Raw genomic sequence first — 16,756 nt, 5'->3', positions numbered from 1 at the left:
AGTAACGCCTGGATTGTAAAGGGCAATCCAGCTGACAAAACAGAGGTATTTTAGGATGAACTTCATTGTTTTCTAAACTGCTTTGTCTGTATTGATGGCTGAGGAATTGGGAGTGTTTCAGTTACCATAAACATGTGTCTAGTGTAATTTCAGGTGTTGTGGGGTGTCCCACCAGACCTCCAGCTGCCACCCTTGAAGTGCATAGGTCTTCTGTACGCCTTGAGTCACATGCCTCTGATACCTCAGGGCATCCCATGAGATACTAGATGCCTGCCTGTGGGCAAATGATTTGAACTCCAGATCTCCACTAACTGCAATGGGAGCGTAGACACTTGGAGCACATGGAAGGGTCTCCGTTGTTCATAGGTGTCTGAATCTGATGCTTTCTTCTAGCTCTAAAACTCGGTGAGGTGGTTCACCACTGTAGTAGATTAATGATATTCTCGTCCTTTCTAGTTTTATTTGTTTGAGATACAATCCCTGTGAGTGGGGCGAGAGGGCTTCATGTAGAGTTAAATTATCTTTCCAAAGAATTGCAGTCATGCCCTGATTTGTTATCCTGTTGCAAACTTAGAACGAGGAGAATGTAGAAGATGTAAGGCCATAGGGACATAGTGGTGGGTCACACCAAAGGTCCATCTAACTTGCCTGCTCTTTCAACAGTGGCCATAATTTGATATCTAGAAAGAGCAAGGCAAGTGTATATCGTGCTTCTCTGTCATTCATTAGCAGTCTTCAACCATTTTTGGCTCAAGGACATCTTGAGGCAGATGAGGTTTCTACCTATTAAATATCCCTTAGTGTCCAGGCTTCTCTTAAAACTACGTAAAATTTTAGCACCAACAAAAGTGAATTTGACCACTGAATGGGAAAATAAGCAACTATACCACAAACTGTTGAGATGATGTCTGTAAAAATTCATACTTTTTTTCTCTCCCTTCTTTCCCTTTATTCTCTTCCAGGAATTTACAGAGATGACAGCAAGTGTATCTTCAAGCCCTCAGTACAAGGCTACTTCTGCAAACAGTCAGATCACGCACTTGTCATCCTAGAAAACTTGGACCCCGATATGGTCAGCCAGAGACTGTTTCCAGTGGTAGCAATGACTGGCAGCTTTATGGACACCTTCAGTGATGTGACGTCGCATGCATCGTGTTATCCTGCAGAGCATCGTTCTACTTTCTTTTCTGTGTTGCCATCCACCAAACTTGCTACAATTTGCTTCCCTGACCTAGCACCTCTGACTTTCAGACTCTACCTTCTCAGTGGCCAAAATGCAACCAGACTGCCCCTTGCTGTATTCTACAATGAACTACTCAGCCTTCGTGTTTTCATTCAAGGGAAATATGTATCTCCAACCCCATCTTCTTTCTCACTAAATGAAGGGGCAGGAGCCAATTACTTTAGCTTTGAGGACAATCTTCTCTATGTTCTCCTGCATGAGAAGGAACCTGTAGAAATAGTTGCTGGCCTTTCCCTTCTTGTGGCTTTCACTGTAACTGAGGCTGTTGGGGAAGAGGGTGAAGCAAGTACAATACGTCGATTAGCTGATTTCTTGAAGGTTGGTCATGACCAAGTCAGAGTAGTCCATCATGTGCTGGGAGGTGAAAGCATGTTGAAGGTAATCTCGGCCAATGCTAGCAAAAAGAAATACCACTGCCCTAACATGGCATTTTGTACAGCCTTTCATAGCAGGTCTAGCTCACAGAAAGCGGGGAGAGGACCAATGAGTATCCGAGCTCTGCAGCCATCTGATGCGGCTGGTCCATCAAGAGTGCTCATCATTGAACTTAGTGATCCACCAGGCCATCCAAGAAATGAGTTGACAAGTGACAGCTTAAAGAGTTTGGCCAGAACAATTATCAACACTCATCAGACTGGAGACCTTCAGAGAGGCCTTGGCTTGCCAGTTGATACCTTAATGGTGACTCAGCCTGCCTTACTGTTTCCAGCAGAAGCTAACAACAGGTAAGTACCAGATGCAGTAGCAGCAGATACTGATTTAAGTGTAGGGAGCCAATATAACCACTTGATCCGCTTAGTAAGATAGGGAGTAAGTTCTCCGTTGACTGAAATATGACTAACCATGGTGAAACACATGGAGCACAAGTCTTATGAGGAGCAGCTGAGGGACCTGGGGTTGTTCAGTCTGGAGAAGAGGAGGCTGAGGGGACACCTCATCGCTCTCTACAACTACCTGAAAGGAGGTTGCAGAGACGTGGGTCTTGGTCTCTTCTCCCAAGCGACAAGCGACAGGACAAGAGGAAATGGCCTCAAGTTGCACCAGGGGAGGTTCAGGCTGGATATTAGGAAAAATTTCTTTACTGAGAGAGTGGTGAAGCATTGGAAGAGGCTGCCCAGGGAAGTGGTGGAGTCACCATACCTGGAGGTGTTCAAGGAACGTATGGACAAGGCTTTGTGGGACATGGTTTAATGGGTATGGTGGTGTTTGTTGGTTGATAGTTGGACTTGATGATCTTACAGGTCTTTTCCAACCTTAGTGATTCTGTGATTCTGTGACAAATTTTCCATGACAGCGCTATGCCCAAGTACTAGCTGGACTCCTGAGAGTGAATTAACATGTATTCTGCTGGTGCTCATGGATGTCTGTAGTGCAGAGATGCCCATGATGCTTTAAGCCAGGAACAGAGTTCCTGGATGTTTGCCTTGAAACTATAAAGTATTGGGTAAATTCAATGTTTCTAAAGAAGTTCAGACTACAATAGCTCTTAAATTTTAAACAATTAAATCTAGAAAATGTTTATAAATTGATGTAGTACCTGACATGTTATGAAAGACAGGTTGTTGTCTCAACTAACTTGCAGGTCTAAACCTTGATTCATATACTTTTAAACTTTAAGGCCATAAAGGACTGTTTAATCTTCTACTTCAATCTCCTGCATGACACAGGCCACTGCTGGTCACTTTGATAACTCACCGTTGACCTTTCTCTTTGGCTAAAACACTTATTCTAGAAAATCATTTAGTCTTGAAGATAGAAGAGCTGGACGTATCCAATACTACCTGAATGTGTGCCTAGATGTTGGGTGCTATCCCTGGTTTTGCTGTCACAAGTACTTGCCCGCTTTCTCTTGTCAGCCTCTCTGTCTCCAACTTCCCGTGAGAGTCTCTTGTTCTTTCCTTCACTGTTACAACAGGGAGTTTCTGGGCATTGACTCTTTCTTCTCCTCCAGATACCTCCAGAGTAATCAAATCACTTAGCTGTCTGCTTTTTAATAAATTGAAAGGTTTGAGTTCTGGAGAGTGTTTCTTTCCTTCTCTGTCTCTGTTTTCTGAATCCTTTTTGAAGTGTGTATGTCTGAAAAGCCAACAGTTTTCCTCCATATCAGTGCCATACGCAAAAGTAGTGCTAAATCCCATTTTCTACTGACAGAATTCAATGATCCCATTAGCCCATTTTTCCACAGAAATAGGATAGCTCATGATCCTCTGTTTGCTCACTGTATTCACTAATTCCTTTTCAGTTCTAGCATTCCAGGACCAAATCCATCCAGTTTGTTTGCCCAGATCCAACACACCACATCGTCTAGGTGCCCATGTTTGACTGTTGCCTCCATAATGTATATCAGCCTACCAACCTTTCTGTCCATTTAATGTTTATATTTGTTTCTTGACGTAGATAAAGCATCAGGCCAGCAGCTGATTCTGACAGAACAACACAGGACACCCTGTTAATTTATAATGATTTCCCAATGGGAGCTACCCTTTGAGCTCTGTCAGTTACCCAGTTCTTGGTCAGTTTTGTACATACTAAATTTTTATTGATGTTCTGTACCAAGACTCAGTTTTTGAAGGTCATTTTTTTCCTCTCCTTCACAGCAACAAACAACCCTTTCTGTGCCTCCTTCTTCTGTCCCCTTCTTGCTCTTTTCAGCCTCTTGCAGCCACTATTTGCATGGCCCAGAGGCAGCCCGTATCTGCAGAGAAGGCTGTGAGGAGCAAGGCTGGGAAGGGAGCAGACAGCAATGTATTTCAGCCTCAGATCCTGAATCTGTATTAAAAGCATATGGGAAATATGGAAAAGGTAATATCGCATCTGTTTTTAATAGGGGACATGGGATTTGATGTTTGGCAACCTTATTGTGTGCTCTCTTGACGTTGCATAATGTTATTTTTTGATGTTGTGCACTACTGAGCCTTACCCAAGTATAAGCATATTCCATCTATGCAAGAAATTGGATTTGTCTAAGACTTACTTTCTCTAATTAATACCATATCCTCTAACATTTACCGCTGACCCCTGTACCATCCTGATGTCTGTTGGCTGCTAGTGATACAAACTACTGTTCACATGCTTAACTTTTCCACTAGGCACTGTGTGGCTTATGGTAGTGAAGCACCCACAGTGAGAACACTGATCTGTGACCATAGGAATCTTCAGTTTGTTTTGGGGTTTGGTTTTGGTTTGTTGGCTTTGGGTTTTTTTTTTTTTTTTTTTGAAGTGGTGTTATATTAGGTGCAGTGGGAAATTATCATTTGCAAGATCAAATCTTAAATCAGGGTCAAAGATGATAACATTTTTATCGGCAGAACTAACATCACTATCGTCAGTGGGGGTATTTGTGTTCCAATGTAGGATACTACAAAATGGGACAGCAAAAAAAATGTTGTAGGAAGTTTTACAGCCTGTGATAGGAACTGTTATCCTGTCTTCATGCCATCCCAAGACATGCCGTGGCCTGCAGAATGTCGCAGGTATGGGACCCCTCTTTGGGTGTGTCCATGACTGATGACCAGAACAAGAGGGCAACAATAGCTACACTGTAGGAAAGGTACAAGGTAAAGATTTTTCAAAGTAGGTTCACCAGAACCCTATTAAATGCCTATAGGTTCCTGAATGCATCCTTGTAACATCATGGTGGGGGGAAGCAGGGATCACCTAAAGGAGAGGACCTCCCTCTTCTGCGTGCCAGGGAAGAAGCCTTGTGGCTGCCTTTTTTCAGGCACACTGCTCTACTAGCTGGGGTTTGCCTTCCCATCTGTGCATGCTCTGTGAAACCATTCCGAGCAGTGAGGATCAGGGCAAGCACCTAGGAAGGAGGCTGTTTTATTACAGGGACAAGAGCAGTGCTAGCTTGAAGCCCTAGATTCACCGTCTCAATAGGGGAAGACCTGGGACGTATATCCAAGAGAATACTAACATCACCAGATGATAGGACCGTCTCAGAGCTCATCCACCCTTAACTGCTTGGGCTCCTCTGCAGTGTTATTTATTGCTCCCCATCAGTCATAGCTCTTCTGGAATTACTCATGACTGACATTTCTGATGCAATAAGGCCACAGATAACTTGTGAAATGAAATCAGGGTTTTCCTGTTGGGACATGTAGTATCCCCACTGTCTATCTGTCTCTCTTCAGGCAGTACATGCTAGCACAGGCAAGGATAATGAGGCTGGGATTACAAATCAGGCTAAGTATTCATGTGTATTTTCCCGTGGAAGGAAAAGAGAAATATTTTCACCCCCGAGTCGTGCAAAATCCAGTCAGGCTGTCAAATAGACACAGAACCTGCACTCCTGCCGGGCCAGTCTCCCTGCAGTTTCAGGCCAGTGGCTCCTCTTGCATAAAGACAACAACAAAAAGATCTTTGATCAGCAGAGACTGAGTGTTCATCTTTGCAGCCCAGGACAGTGAGGCTGAAGGGAGCCTTGGAAACCTTGCTGTGGTCGCATAGCTAGGCAGTATGTCTGTATATCACATTGCCAAGCTTTTTAAAAAATGACTTGTCTGTTATGATTTGAAATGCTTTTTTACATGATTTTAATTTAACTCCTTTGTTAGGGTCACTTCAAGCATGGCTCATTGGTTTGTCAAGGAAAGATGGAGGTGATTGCTGTGACTGCTATAGTCCTGCACAGCTGGAGAATCAGAGAGATGACTGTCACATAGCTTTATCTTTCTGTGAATGTCTGTATATTAATATATACTGCAATGTATTTACAGATAGAAACCTCTGTTTTGCGAAGTTTGCCTAATATCAACATAAATATAAAAGCAAAAGAACAAGAGAGCACAACAGCAAATGTATTGTGTGTGGTTGTGTGGGTGCCTTTATACAAAATCAGAAATATAAAGCTGGACAGTCATCCAGAAGCCATTTAGTCCATATCCCCATGCTAGCGCAGGGTACTTTGCTCCTTTTTGATGGACCTTTAACCTACTACGAACTGAAATTTGCAGGCATTAATCTTTCTTTATTAAGAGTAAGGTTCCGGGTAGTATGTGAAAAACAGTGTATGTTCAGGAAATAACGGTGTTTGAGACACAGCAAGCAATAAAAGTGAAGCAAATCATCAAAGAACTGTTCATTCAGACAGCAATACCCATGCAGAGGACTAAATGAGAAAATACTATTCGCTGTGTCACACGGCATATACACAGGCAGGCAGGGTTAGAAGTCTAAACCTGATTAATTCTGACACATCCTAACCCCAAAGTGCTGGGGTTTGGTAACCTTCGTGCAGGTTTCAGGCAGGCTGCTCTATGGAATTGCACAGGGTTTTGAAAATGGGAGATGACAATTTTTTTCCTGTGCAGGGCTCCAACTTTTCCTCCAGTGGGTAGGCAAAGGTAGGATGCTAAAACTCATGATCCTCAGAGCTGCAGCTATTGCAGCACTTGAGGTTCTATCAAGGCTTTATCTGCCACACACCCCTGAAGTAAAGACATGAAAAAGGTGATACGCAGCTTAAACCATAAGCTTAAAATCTCCTTAAAATTAAGCTTACATAATTTTAAGTCAGATGTTCATAGGGACACTATAGAGGGTATATTCTTGAGCAGCATGTGCCACTTTGCTTGTTGATGTACATGGAAGACAAACTCAGTTCAAACAGATACAGGGAAGGACATTTAAGATGATCATGGAAATGGAGTTTATTTTAAGATGTAAGGAATAAAAGAGCTTGGTTTGTTTAACTTGGCAAAGCAAGGCTGAGGGGAGATATCATCCTATCTGTGAAAATATGTTGGAAAAGTAAATACCAGAGAGGAAGCTCTAGACGCTAATGGACAATGACAGCACAGGAATAAATGGGTGTAAAGTATCAGGAGGTAAATTTGCATTTAAAAATAGAAGAAAGTTCCTCAGCAGAGAATAAACTGGACGAACTTGCCAATAGAACTGCAAGAAGACCATTTCCCATTCAACACCACTCTATTTTCCTGACATTTTTTTTCCCCACATGGCCAAAGCGATATTCTGGACATTTATTTTTTTTTTTAAATTGTTTGGGCATAGCTGAGTCCCATTTTTCACCAACATCTCATTTAGCAGCCTAGTAAAACTGTGCAAAAGTACACAGGAATAAATATACAGTGAAACCTAGAAGGTTTCTAATCAGAGTAGTGGGATTCTGTAATGGGCTATTTATAGGAGTGATGGGATAAGAAACTTCATCAGAATAAAGTGGGGGCTAATACACATATAAACAGTGTGATCATATTTCAACTTTGGAACCAGGCTGAATTTCACTATTTTGTTCTCAATTCATAATTCTTTTCAAACCGGGAAACTGGGCAGTTGCAGGATCTGTCAACAAGAGGTAGATTGTCATCAAGAACTCCGAGACTCAGAGAGATCTTTCTGCGTGGAAGACGGTGGCAATGGAAGCCTGTGTGTGAAAAGAGTTTGAAGGAAGTAATTTTGGATCCCAGAGGTGAAGTTTTTTTATCACAAAGCCTTTTGATAATTCTTTGCTTCTGGTGGCAATTTTAGCAGAAAATCCAGGAACGGAAAGGACATCAAAACCAAACTATCAGCATATTGGTGATGTCAGGAAGGCACAGTCATGCCGGTAATGATGATGCCACACAAAGTCTTTGATTATATAGATGTTAGACCCCAGGTCTGCTATTTTAGCATTTTTCTTTGAATTGAATTCAGAGTGGGGAAATTGAGGAGGTATCTTGTGGCCCCCATCCATGGTCAGTAGAGGAATTAAACTGCAGCTTAAGCAGAAATGCTTTTCATTCAGGGACTGTCCTAAATAAATACAAAGTATACCTTGAAGAACAGGTACGTGAGTCATTTGTGCAGGTTGAAAGTAGTGCCACAATATAGATTACTGCTAATTACAGTGATGTCTGCCCATAAGATTGAACTGGGGGGAAAAAAAACCCAAAACAGTCAAAGTAGTCTGCCCCTTTGTATATGATCCTCGTGTGAAGCCAGTATTTCCCTTGCAAGTTTTCAAACAAATCTCCAAAATATCCTTCTAGACAACAGCCATGGATCTTCATGTTGCCATAACAAATCAGATAATAAGAGTTTTTTACCACTGCTCTCCTGGACTGGAACCCTTCTGGCAGCGTTGGAGTTAAAGGGTCTATCACTGACTACTGATCCCCCAAGCTACTTTCCCCCTCCTGAGCCTTGTTTTTAAACTGTTTCTGTTAGTATCTACTGTACATGGTAGACCTATCTAAAAATTTGCCAATTCCACTCAAAAGTGACACCTGTGAATTACAAGGTTCAGGCAATTAGAAGTCCTACCCCCAATGTAAGCGTGGTGGAAACCACAGCTTGCTCTGGCAATGGGCTTCCAAAAACCAACCAGTTCCTCTGCAGGAAGGGAGCAGGAGGTAGGAAAGGTGAAAGGAGAGCAGGAGAGAATGGAGGGGGAGGAAGATAAAGAGGGTAGGAGAGACCCAGGAAAAGGAGTGCAGGACTTTGTGGGTCCTTATGGGACAAAGGAGGGATATATTGCCATCTATAACCCACACCAGTGTGGGTCTTTGAAATTGAGGGGTTTATGTTATTAAATCTCAGTTAAGAATGAAGGGGATTAGTTCAAGAGGAGCTTTTCCCAATTCTCCAGTGTTCCCCAGAAGTTATGGGTATTTGGACACCTGCAGGAGAGCCAGAAGTGTCCCCATCCTCTTTCTCAGGGGCTGGAAAGAGATCTGGTCCCAGCTCTGGTACCCCAGTGCTGTCAAACAAACCCTGCCTTGCTCATGCCACATATGGATTCGTTTTTCGCATATGGACCCATTTTCCCCCTTAACAATTAACGGGACCTGCGATAAAAGCGATGATTTACACGACACGTGCACAGGGCAGAGAGGAGCTGCCAGCCATGCCTCTGAGGGACCTATCCTGTCCCCAATCTGCCTTATTTAACATGTGAGTGGTGTCACCTCTATCAGCAGAGCTTGGCTGGTGTGACATTCGAGTGAGTGACAGCCGTGTTGACTCCCAGGTCAGCCTGCTTTGCTGTCGCATCGCGCTCTTAACTGCTGCTGTGCGTCGGATGAGAAAGGGAGAAAAATTCTTCCACATGCTTTGTTAGCAGGAATTTGGCGAGCAAAGGGTTACATGGCTTTGGGTGCTGGGTCTTTGTAGGGATGTGTGCACATATATATATGTATACGCGCGTGTGCGTGTATATATATACACACACCTTGGTTTGGCTGTAGGACCTCGCGCCCGCAGGCCACAGTCACATTATCATCTGGAAATTGGATAACGACAGCACAATGACAAATCCAGGTTGCTTGCAATAAGGTGCTAATCCCTTTGCTTTAATATCGGAGCAGCGTGTAATGATGTTTGGACATCACTCCAGTTTACTGACGACCCCACTGGGGCCGGCAATAGAAGCGTACAACTGTCTAACAAGCCATCAGGTGACCGCCGTCGTCAAAGCAACGGAGGATGCAATCTAATCTTCCCTCCATCCCTTCCAGCTCCCAATAAGGACCAGATTATAGAAGTGGCCCATCAATGCTTGGTAACTCGAATCAATTAACGTTAATTCGCACAATGCTATGATGTATTGTGATCACTTTCATTTCGGAGAAGGGGGAAGAAATTGCTATAATTCACCTAAAATGAGGTTGTCTATGGTGCTGAGGTATTAATTGGGTGTCCATATTAAATGGAAAAGGAGCACGGTAGTGAAGGAAAAGTGGATGAGTGACTCTCTTGGCTGCTATTGACCTATCAGAAGAAGACAGTGCCCTTTTCCTTTGCTTTTATCTATTACAGTTTTCCCTATTGCGTGTCAAGTTGATGTATTATAAAAAATTCATTTGGTGACCTTTCACCCCCCTAGCAGATTAAACAATTTCACTGGGATGGCATCATTAACAGGGCCCTGCATTTAATGATGATTTCTCTAAAAGGCCACGGAGATTCGATTTTAAGCTAACAGATTTATTGCACTATTATAACATATCGTAAAAAACTGTACCACCTACGGTCTGGTTTTAGGATAGAAACTGTTTAAGAGTTTATGTGGAGCTTAAAGTGGTATTACCTTGGGATACGCAGCAGCGGCAAGGCTCTGACCTCCGGCGGGATGCTGTTTACATTTAATAAAAGACATTTCTCCAACAGTAAACTTCAGGAGTGTGTTATGGAGGAGGCCTAGCTTAGCTCCTCACCACTAGCAGGCGGCTTCGTAAGTAGGGGTATTTCCACTCATCTACAGCAATTAATGGAAGTCATTAATGAATTTGGAGGATGTTTCTCTCCTATCTGATGCATCAGCTCTGTCCCTCTCCTTCTAAAGGCTCATGGTGATCCCACCTCACGCTTGAGTGGATCCATTAAGTCCCTCCAGTTTCCCTGTTTTTTCTTTTTTTAAGGTGTCTTATCACTCCAGACTGCAGAAATCTGGACTCCACCAGCTGCACCCACCAGGCAGCTGCTTGCCTTCAGGTTCTGGTGCCACTGAGATTGAAAAGTGCTAAATGAAGGTTGTCTGAGCAGTGGGGGAAGACTGGCCTTACGGGGGAGACATGTCTGTGTGTTCCTGGACAGCTGAGTTCATACTCTGTGACTACACTTACTGATTTGTAAAATGGGGAAAGAAATTCCTGAAAGCTAGATTGGGAGCCATTTAAAGCTTGGACAGGTTCTAGCAAATGGAGAAACGGAGATCTGATGGTGGTAGTGCCCCCAAAAGCTAATGTCAGAAGAAGTTGGTCAGAAAGACTGGGTATTTTAATGAATACATATTCCAAGAGAGTATGTGTTGGACCTCTTTTTCAGCACTTTTTCAGCCTAACCAAATTATCCGACGCTTTCAACAGTCACAAAATATCCAGCTAACTAAAGCATCTTTGCTTTATGAAAGGAAACCCTCACAGTGATAAGATAAAGAAGCATACTCCTGTTGTCCAGCCTTGACCACAGAGGCAATGCAGTTACCTGTTTCTTATCCCAGTTCACCGTCAACCTAGGCCCCCCTGCTACTTCTCTGTGCTACCAGATGTTCTCTTGTTAGCTTTCCGCCATCACAGCATCTGACTTCCAGGGCAGGGGACACCTGGCTTTGTTCAAAGCTCCTAGCTGGTACTGGCTAGAATATTCATTTAGGTGCCTAGGTTTTTGAATTTTGGTCTTATTGACTCAACCTACATGAAAGAAAGGAGACATCAGTGTTGTCCTACACCATGGGTCCTGTTCAGTTCGTTAGTCTAGTCCTCATAAGGAGGTATGATTAGTATTACATATTTATTTTTTCTCTGTTGTCAAGGGAAGCCAAAGCCTGCTTTCCACTGGAGTTTATTTCCTCTCGCTTTGATCTCTCTATATACCTTGGGAAAATATGGGAATCTGTGAAAATAAAAGTCATCCTTTGGGTAGCTCTTCTGCTTAAAGTAGGAATGATCTCCAACTCCTCACTGTCTTCTGGATGCTTGTATATCTCTTTCCCTGTCTCTATTACTTAATAAGAACCACAGGGGAAGACAAAGCTCTGAACAGTGCAGCTGAGAGGGCATAGGTACCTACCTGGTATATGGCTAACCTCATCACCACGTGACATGAGAACGCACTTCTCACCCTAAGATACTAAAATCCTGACAGCCCTTCTGGTGAATTTGCACTTACTTTGCTCTACACAAGTCCTCAGCTTGCCTATCTCTTGTCTTCACTGAAGCATCTTCTTTCTTGTAGCCTGTCTTCTCTTCACCAGCAATCTCCACCTTTTCAAGAACAACAAAAAAATCTCTTTGGCTTGACCATGATGAATTTTGACATATAATTTGTTCTTCAAAATCTTCCCAGTCTCCTTCTCCTTCCAAGGATATATACTGATGCTGCAACACCAGCATTGCAGACACACCCAGACAACTGTTCCATTAGTTTCTATGTTTATTAGGAAATAAAATATGACAGGGACTGTTCTCTGGCACCAAGGCCAGCTGACCCGGATCAGCCTATGTCCATAATATTCAGTTCTCTCACCCACCATTTCAAGGTGGCCTCATCCAAACTGCCAAGTGAGAATATGCTCTGACTGTATTAGCTCCCAGACCATTTGAGAGTTTTCCTGGCCTTTGCTATTGAGCCTGGACCACAGCTTGTGACAGACTGACAGTTAAACAATAGAGGTGGTCAGGTTTCAGTGTCAAGGCTTGTTATTTCTAATATAGATGTATGTTTTCTGATATAGATGTATCCATTGACTTCAATGGACTCTTGACCCTGGGTCTGCATCTGATCTCTTTCCCCTTGAAGTCAACTGATAAAAATAGCTATTATTATTGTTATTGTTGTTATTGCTATTATTATTATTATTGTTGTTGTTAGTAGTACCATTATTGTTATAGTTATTATTGTAATTATCATTAAAATTACAAGCTCTCCTTGATTTCAGGGACACTTCCTTCCCTCTGCCCCAAATCTCTCCACCTAGTTTCTCAATCATGCCTTAATACCTGCAGTAGACCCTCTACTTTTCATGACTTCTAATTTCCTTGCTACTAAAGAGCAGACACTTGCTCTCCTGCAGAGTCTCAGCATGTTCTGCAGACATGTGTTGGCACTGATCGTGGAAGGGTCGGGGATCCTGACCCTGGTGTCCCTGCTGACTAAGGTATCACGGGCAGCGCCTGCTTGCGTGCTGTGCCCACATTTACGAGAGCTGCAAGGCACTGAGCAACTGCGCTGCTCCCCATTGAGCGCAGTCAGCAGGGAATTGCAAACCAGCCCACTCTTTCCTAGCATGAGACTTCAGGGTAGTGACACAACAGGATGCTCTTCTTGCCCATCAGCAGGTCTCTTCTCTCCAGCCCTTGCTAGGCTACAGGCATGCTTGTCCGTCCCCACCTCCCAGCTGCAAAGCTATGCCAGGAAAGCCTATTTTCCTTCCAGCACAAATCACCAGGAGAGCAGCCGGCTGCTCCTCTCTCCTCCTCCGCACTGACACTCCCTCGCAGGAACGTAACTCGCTGTGTGCAGGGTTGCACCCTAAGGCAGGGGCTCCCTCACAGCAAGAGTCGGGTTGGACCGTGTGGGATATACACACCGTTTTCTGTGCTGTGTTGGCTGGATTCAAATTACCTGCAAAAAGATGTTAATTTTTAAGCATGCATGTGTATTTTTGCTTTGTTTTCTTTGACGTTACTGACCCTAGGGGGTGGGAACTACTTCTTACAACCACATTTTGCAGCAGCCTTCCTTTAAGTGTGAGATGAGCAGTTTTACTGTGTAGGGCTTGGGGTGTGGAGGCAGGGCATTTCATGCCAACTTTTTTCCTGTTTGTTGCCAGTATGAAAGAAGCTGGAGAGAGAAAAAAATGATTTTGGGCTTACAGAAGCCATGCTAAGACTCACCTAAACTTGTCTGGACCCAGCTGGAGCTGGAGAGCTCACAGAGAGTGGAGATCTCTGCCATGAAAACCAGAGTGACTTGGTGTGTTGCTCCTGCAGTGAGTTTCAGTCCCAGCGCTGAATGCACATTTATGGAAGGAGGTGGATAAAAGCGCTCATGAAACCATTGGTGCCTTTGACATGAATTTCCAGTATATCACTGCCTTTCAGACTTTCCTACTGACAAAAAAGAAATAGAACCAAGATAAGAACTGAAACTTCTTATTTAAATCCTTGAGCCAGCTCTTGGACTGCAGGTGTCCTTAAAATTCTGCTTGGTCTTCCCAGCAACTGCAGTTCAGACCAGTATTTCCCATCAGCTGCAGTATAAACAGTTTCTAATGCATAGTAACACCCTGAAAAAAACCCAAACACCCCAAACCAAAACCCGAGTTAAACAAAAGGAAACTTATGCTCCATATATTTTCTGTTTGTAAACACCTTTAAGCAAACACTAGAGATGAATGAATAGCTTTTCTACTTTCATTTCAAGACAATATCAAACCCCCAGCCACCTCACTGCAATTGCAGACTAGAGGGTTTTATATATATATAAATTTTATAGATATATATATGAGATACTAAATGACACAAAGTACTGGGAGAGGGAATGAAATGATACAGGCTCAGAATGAAGTGTTGATTCTTTATTCAAATGCAGAAATCCTCTTCTGGGATGCTCTAATTTAAATTTCAGTCTTGCAAAAAACAATGTCTTTCAATGTGTCTGTATGCTGCTATATTTCGGTATGCAGACTTCACAGATAATGAAGGCTAAGAACAGAGGTATGGCAGGATAAAGAAATGCAGTAAAGCCCTCTAAGTGCTGTGCTTGTTTAAAGGAATTGAAACTTTGTTTTTAGAGGAGCTCAGAGGTGTTCATTGGAAATCTTTCTGCTGGACAGGAAGCATTTGCAGCCTCCACTGTTACCAGTGCACTGCAATGAAGACTTTGGGGCTGGGGCATTGGGTTTCTGAATCCATAAAATCCCTGCTTCTGCCACATACTTCCAATGTAATACCAGGGAAATAATTTATTTTGTTCATTTCTCAGTTTTCCATCTGTAAACTGTCGATTGAAACAAAAGGATTTTTTTTATTAGTTTGGTGCTGCTGTGTGCTTGGAAGTGATGTCTGTTCCATATTTTCCTACATGCTGCTCTCATCCAAGGAATCAAAGTGCCATGATAAGGCAAATTAGTAGTCATTTGGTATAGTGTTCCTTCCTATTCATAACAGACACTAAGTGTTGCCACCTGCATTAAAAAGGTAGAAAATCCTGTGAACAGAAAGGAACATGCCATTCCTAGACGTAGGCAAGGTATGAATTACCTCTGGGACTAGCTTTTGAGGTTTTCATAGCATTGATTTTCTGATTTTATTTATTTTTAATTTTTTTTTACATTCCTTTGCATGTGAAAGAAATGGAAGTAGACAACACCCAGGAACATGCTTGTATGTGAGGCCCTATAACATCTCTGTTCAAGTGCAGCCCTCAGATGGAGAAATCGAGAAGCAGCTTCCTGTACAGCCAAAAATCATTTTCCTAGACAGGAAGGTAGGTTTTGGTTCTCTGTGGATGCATGTTTCTATTATTTCTGTACCATTTTGGCATTTCCATGCAATCCAAAAGCTGAGACTGACCCAAATATGGCATAGGATGGCTCTATAAATAAATATGGCAAAGGATAGCTCTATAAAGAAGCAGTCATGGGCATTCTGGGAACATCTTCCAGGATGGACTCTGTTCATGTTTTTCAGCTTTTTCCTGCGAGGGTCAGATTCGTGGTGTAGAAATGATCATGTGCAGTTTTCTGATCTCTGCTCCTAAAGCTTAGAGGATATAATTGAGGAATGTGGGAACAGCAACACAATCATGAGGGTATCTTGGTCTGCCCAAGCAAGTCCACACCATGCAGAGCAGTGCTGTGTAGAGATCACCATGTTTAAAACAAGCTTTGACTTCTATGTGATGTGATTTAGCACTGCCAGAGGTACTAACATGAGTCCTGGAAGCAGCAGACTAGGTCCAATGAGTCCTTAGGTGTTGGTGGGTTGTTGGACTAGATTCAGTCCCAAAGTCAGGTGAAATCTGCATGGCATGGCTTTGTGCTATGTTTCTACTTCCTTTATATTTTCATGTCCTCTTTCCTGTTTTCCAACTATTTTCTATTACGGAATCATTCCCATTTTACTGGACAGGTAAAAGGATAGCCACAGGATAACTCGCCCCAGGTATGATATTTTTACAGTGGTGACCCTGGAGCATGGTGTCAAATCCAACTTGGACAGCTTTGTGGCCATTATTTCTGGGTGCAAAGTTGCTTTATAATAAAGCCAGCTCTGTATGTCAATTAGTCATGAGAATGATTTTACAACTGTGAGCCTCAAAACTTTCAGCTTCTTTCTATTTGACTTCAGTTCCCTACACGTAGGCGTCTTGTTGTGTTGTAGGCTGTGGAATATGCTATTTGGCCTCCAGCTCCTGTAGAAAGGTGAGACCTTTCCACAAGCCAAATCTGCTGGATGTCAAACATTGTTGGCTACCTGAAATGAAACACATAACTTACATCTAGGCAATTGAATCTTCCCTTGAGTTTCTTACCCTTCGTCAGACATGTTTCAGGTTTTCCACTAGACTTGAGAACCAGTAGCTCTCTCAAAAAATAAAAAACCTGAAAGCTAATATTTTTATATAGACATAGACTATAGGACCTAGATCCTGCATGCCTACTGTTGCTGGTATCAAAATTAGTTTCTTTCACTGAGTGTATGTGGAACTTAAATCTTCAGCCTGACTAAATAGACAGTCTGAATCTACTCAGTTTCCTTGAACTTGTGGAGTCACCATCCTTGGATATATTCAAAAGCCATCTGGACATAGTACTAGGCAATCCCTTCTACATGGCCCTGCTTCAGCAGGAGGGTTGGACCAAATGACCTCCAGAGGTCCCTTCCAACCTCAACAATGCTGTGATTCTGTGAACTTAGACACCATAGAAGCCATGATATCAAAATTAGCTACTTCTCATAGGTGATGTGAATGTGATCCTAGATGCTTCAAGTGAAGCAGCAAACCTTGCCAGACTGTATTGAAACAGACCTGAAGCTGCCAGAACAGGTTTCTCTGAGC

At 42.9% G+C, this 16,756-nt stretch overlaps 1 protein-coding gene across 1 annotated transcript in view; it reads left to right on the top strand.

Annotated features, from left to right (window-relative positions):
• Positions 1-16,756, top strand: part of PKHD1 (PKHD1 ciliary IPT domain containing fibrocystin/polyductin) — a 267,464-nt gene that overhangs the window by 237,435 nt on the left and 13,273 nt on the right. Inside the window, exons 59-60 of the mRNA XM_059831956.1 lie at positions 963-1,968; positions 15,046-15,181. Coding sequence (XP_059687939.1) covers positions 963-1,968; positions 15,046-15,181 — 1,142 coding nt within the window. The remainder of the gene's footprint in view (positions 1-962; positions 1,969-15,045; positions 15,182-16,756) is intronic.

The sequence above is a fragment of the Gavia stellata genome, chromosome 2, assembly GCF_030936135.1.
Source record: "Gavia stellata isolate bGavSte3 chromosome 2, bGavSte3.hap2, whole genome shotgun sequence".
NCBI classification, from domain to species: Eukaryota; Metazoa; Chordata; class Aves; order Gaviiformes; family Gaviidae; genus Gavia; species Gavia stellata.
This window is presented reverse-complemented; position numbering and strand designations above follow the sequence as displayed.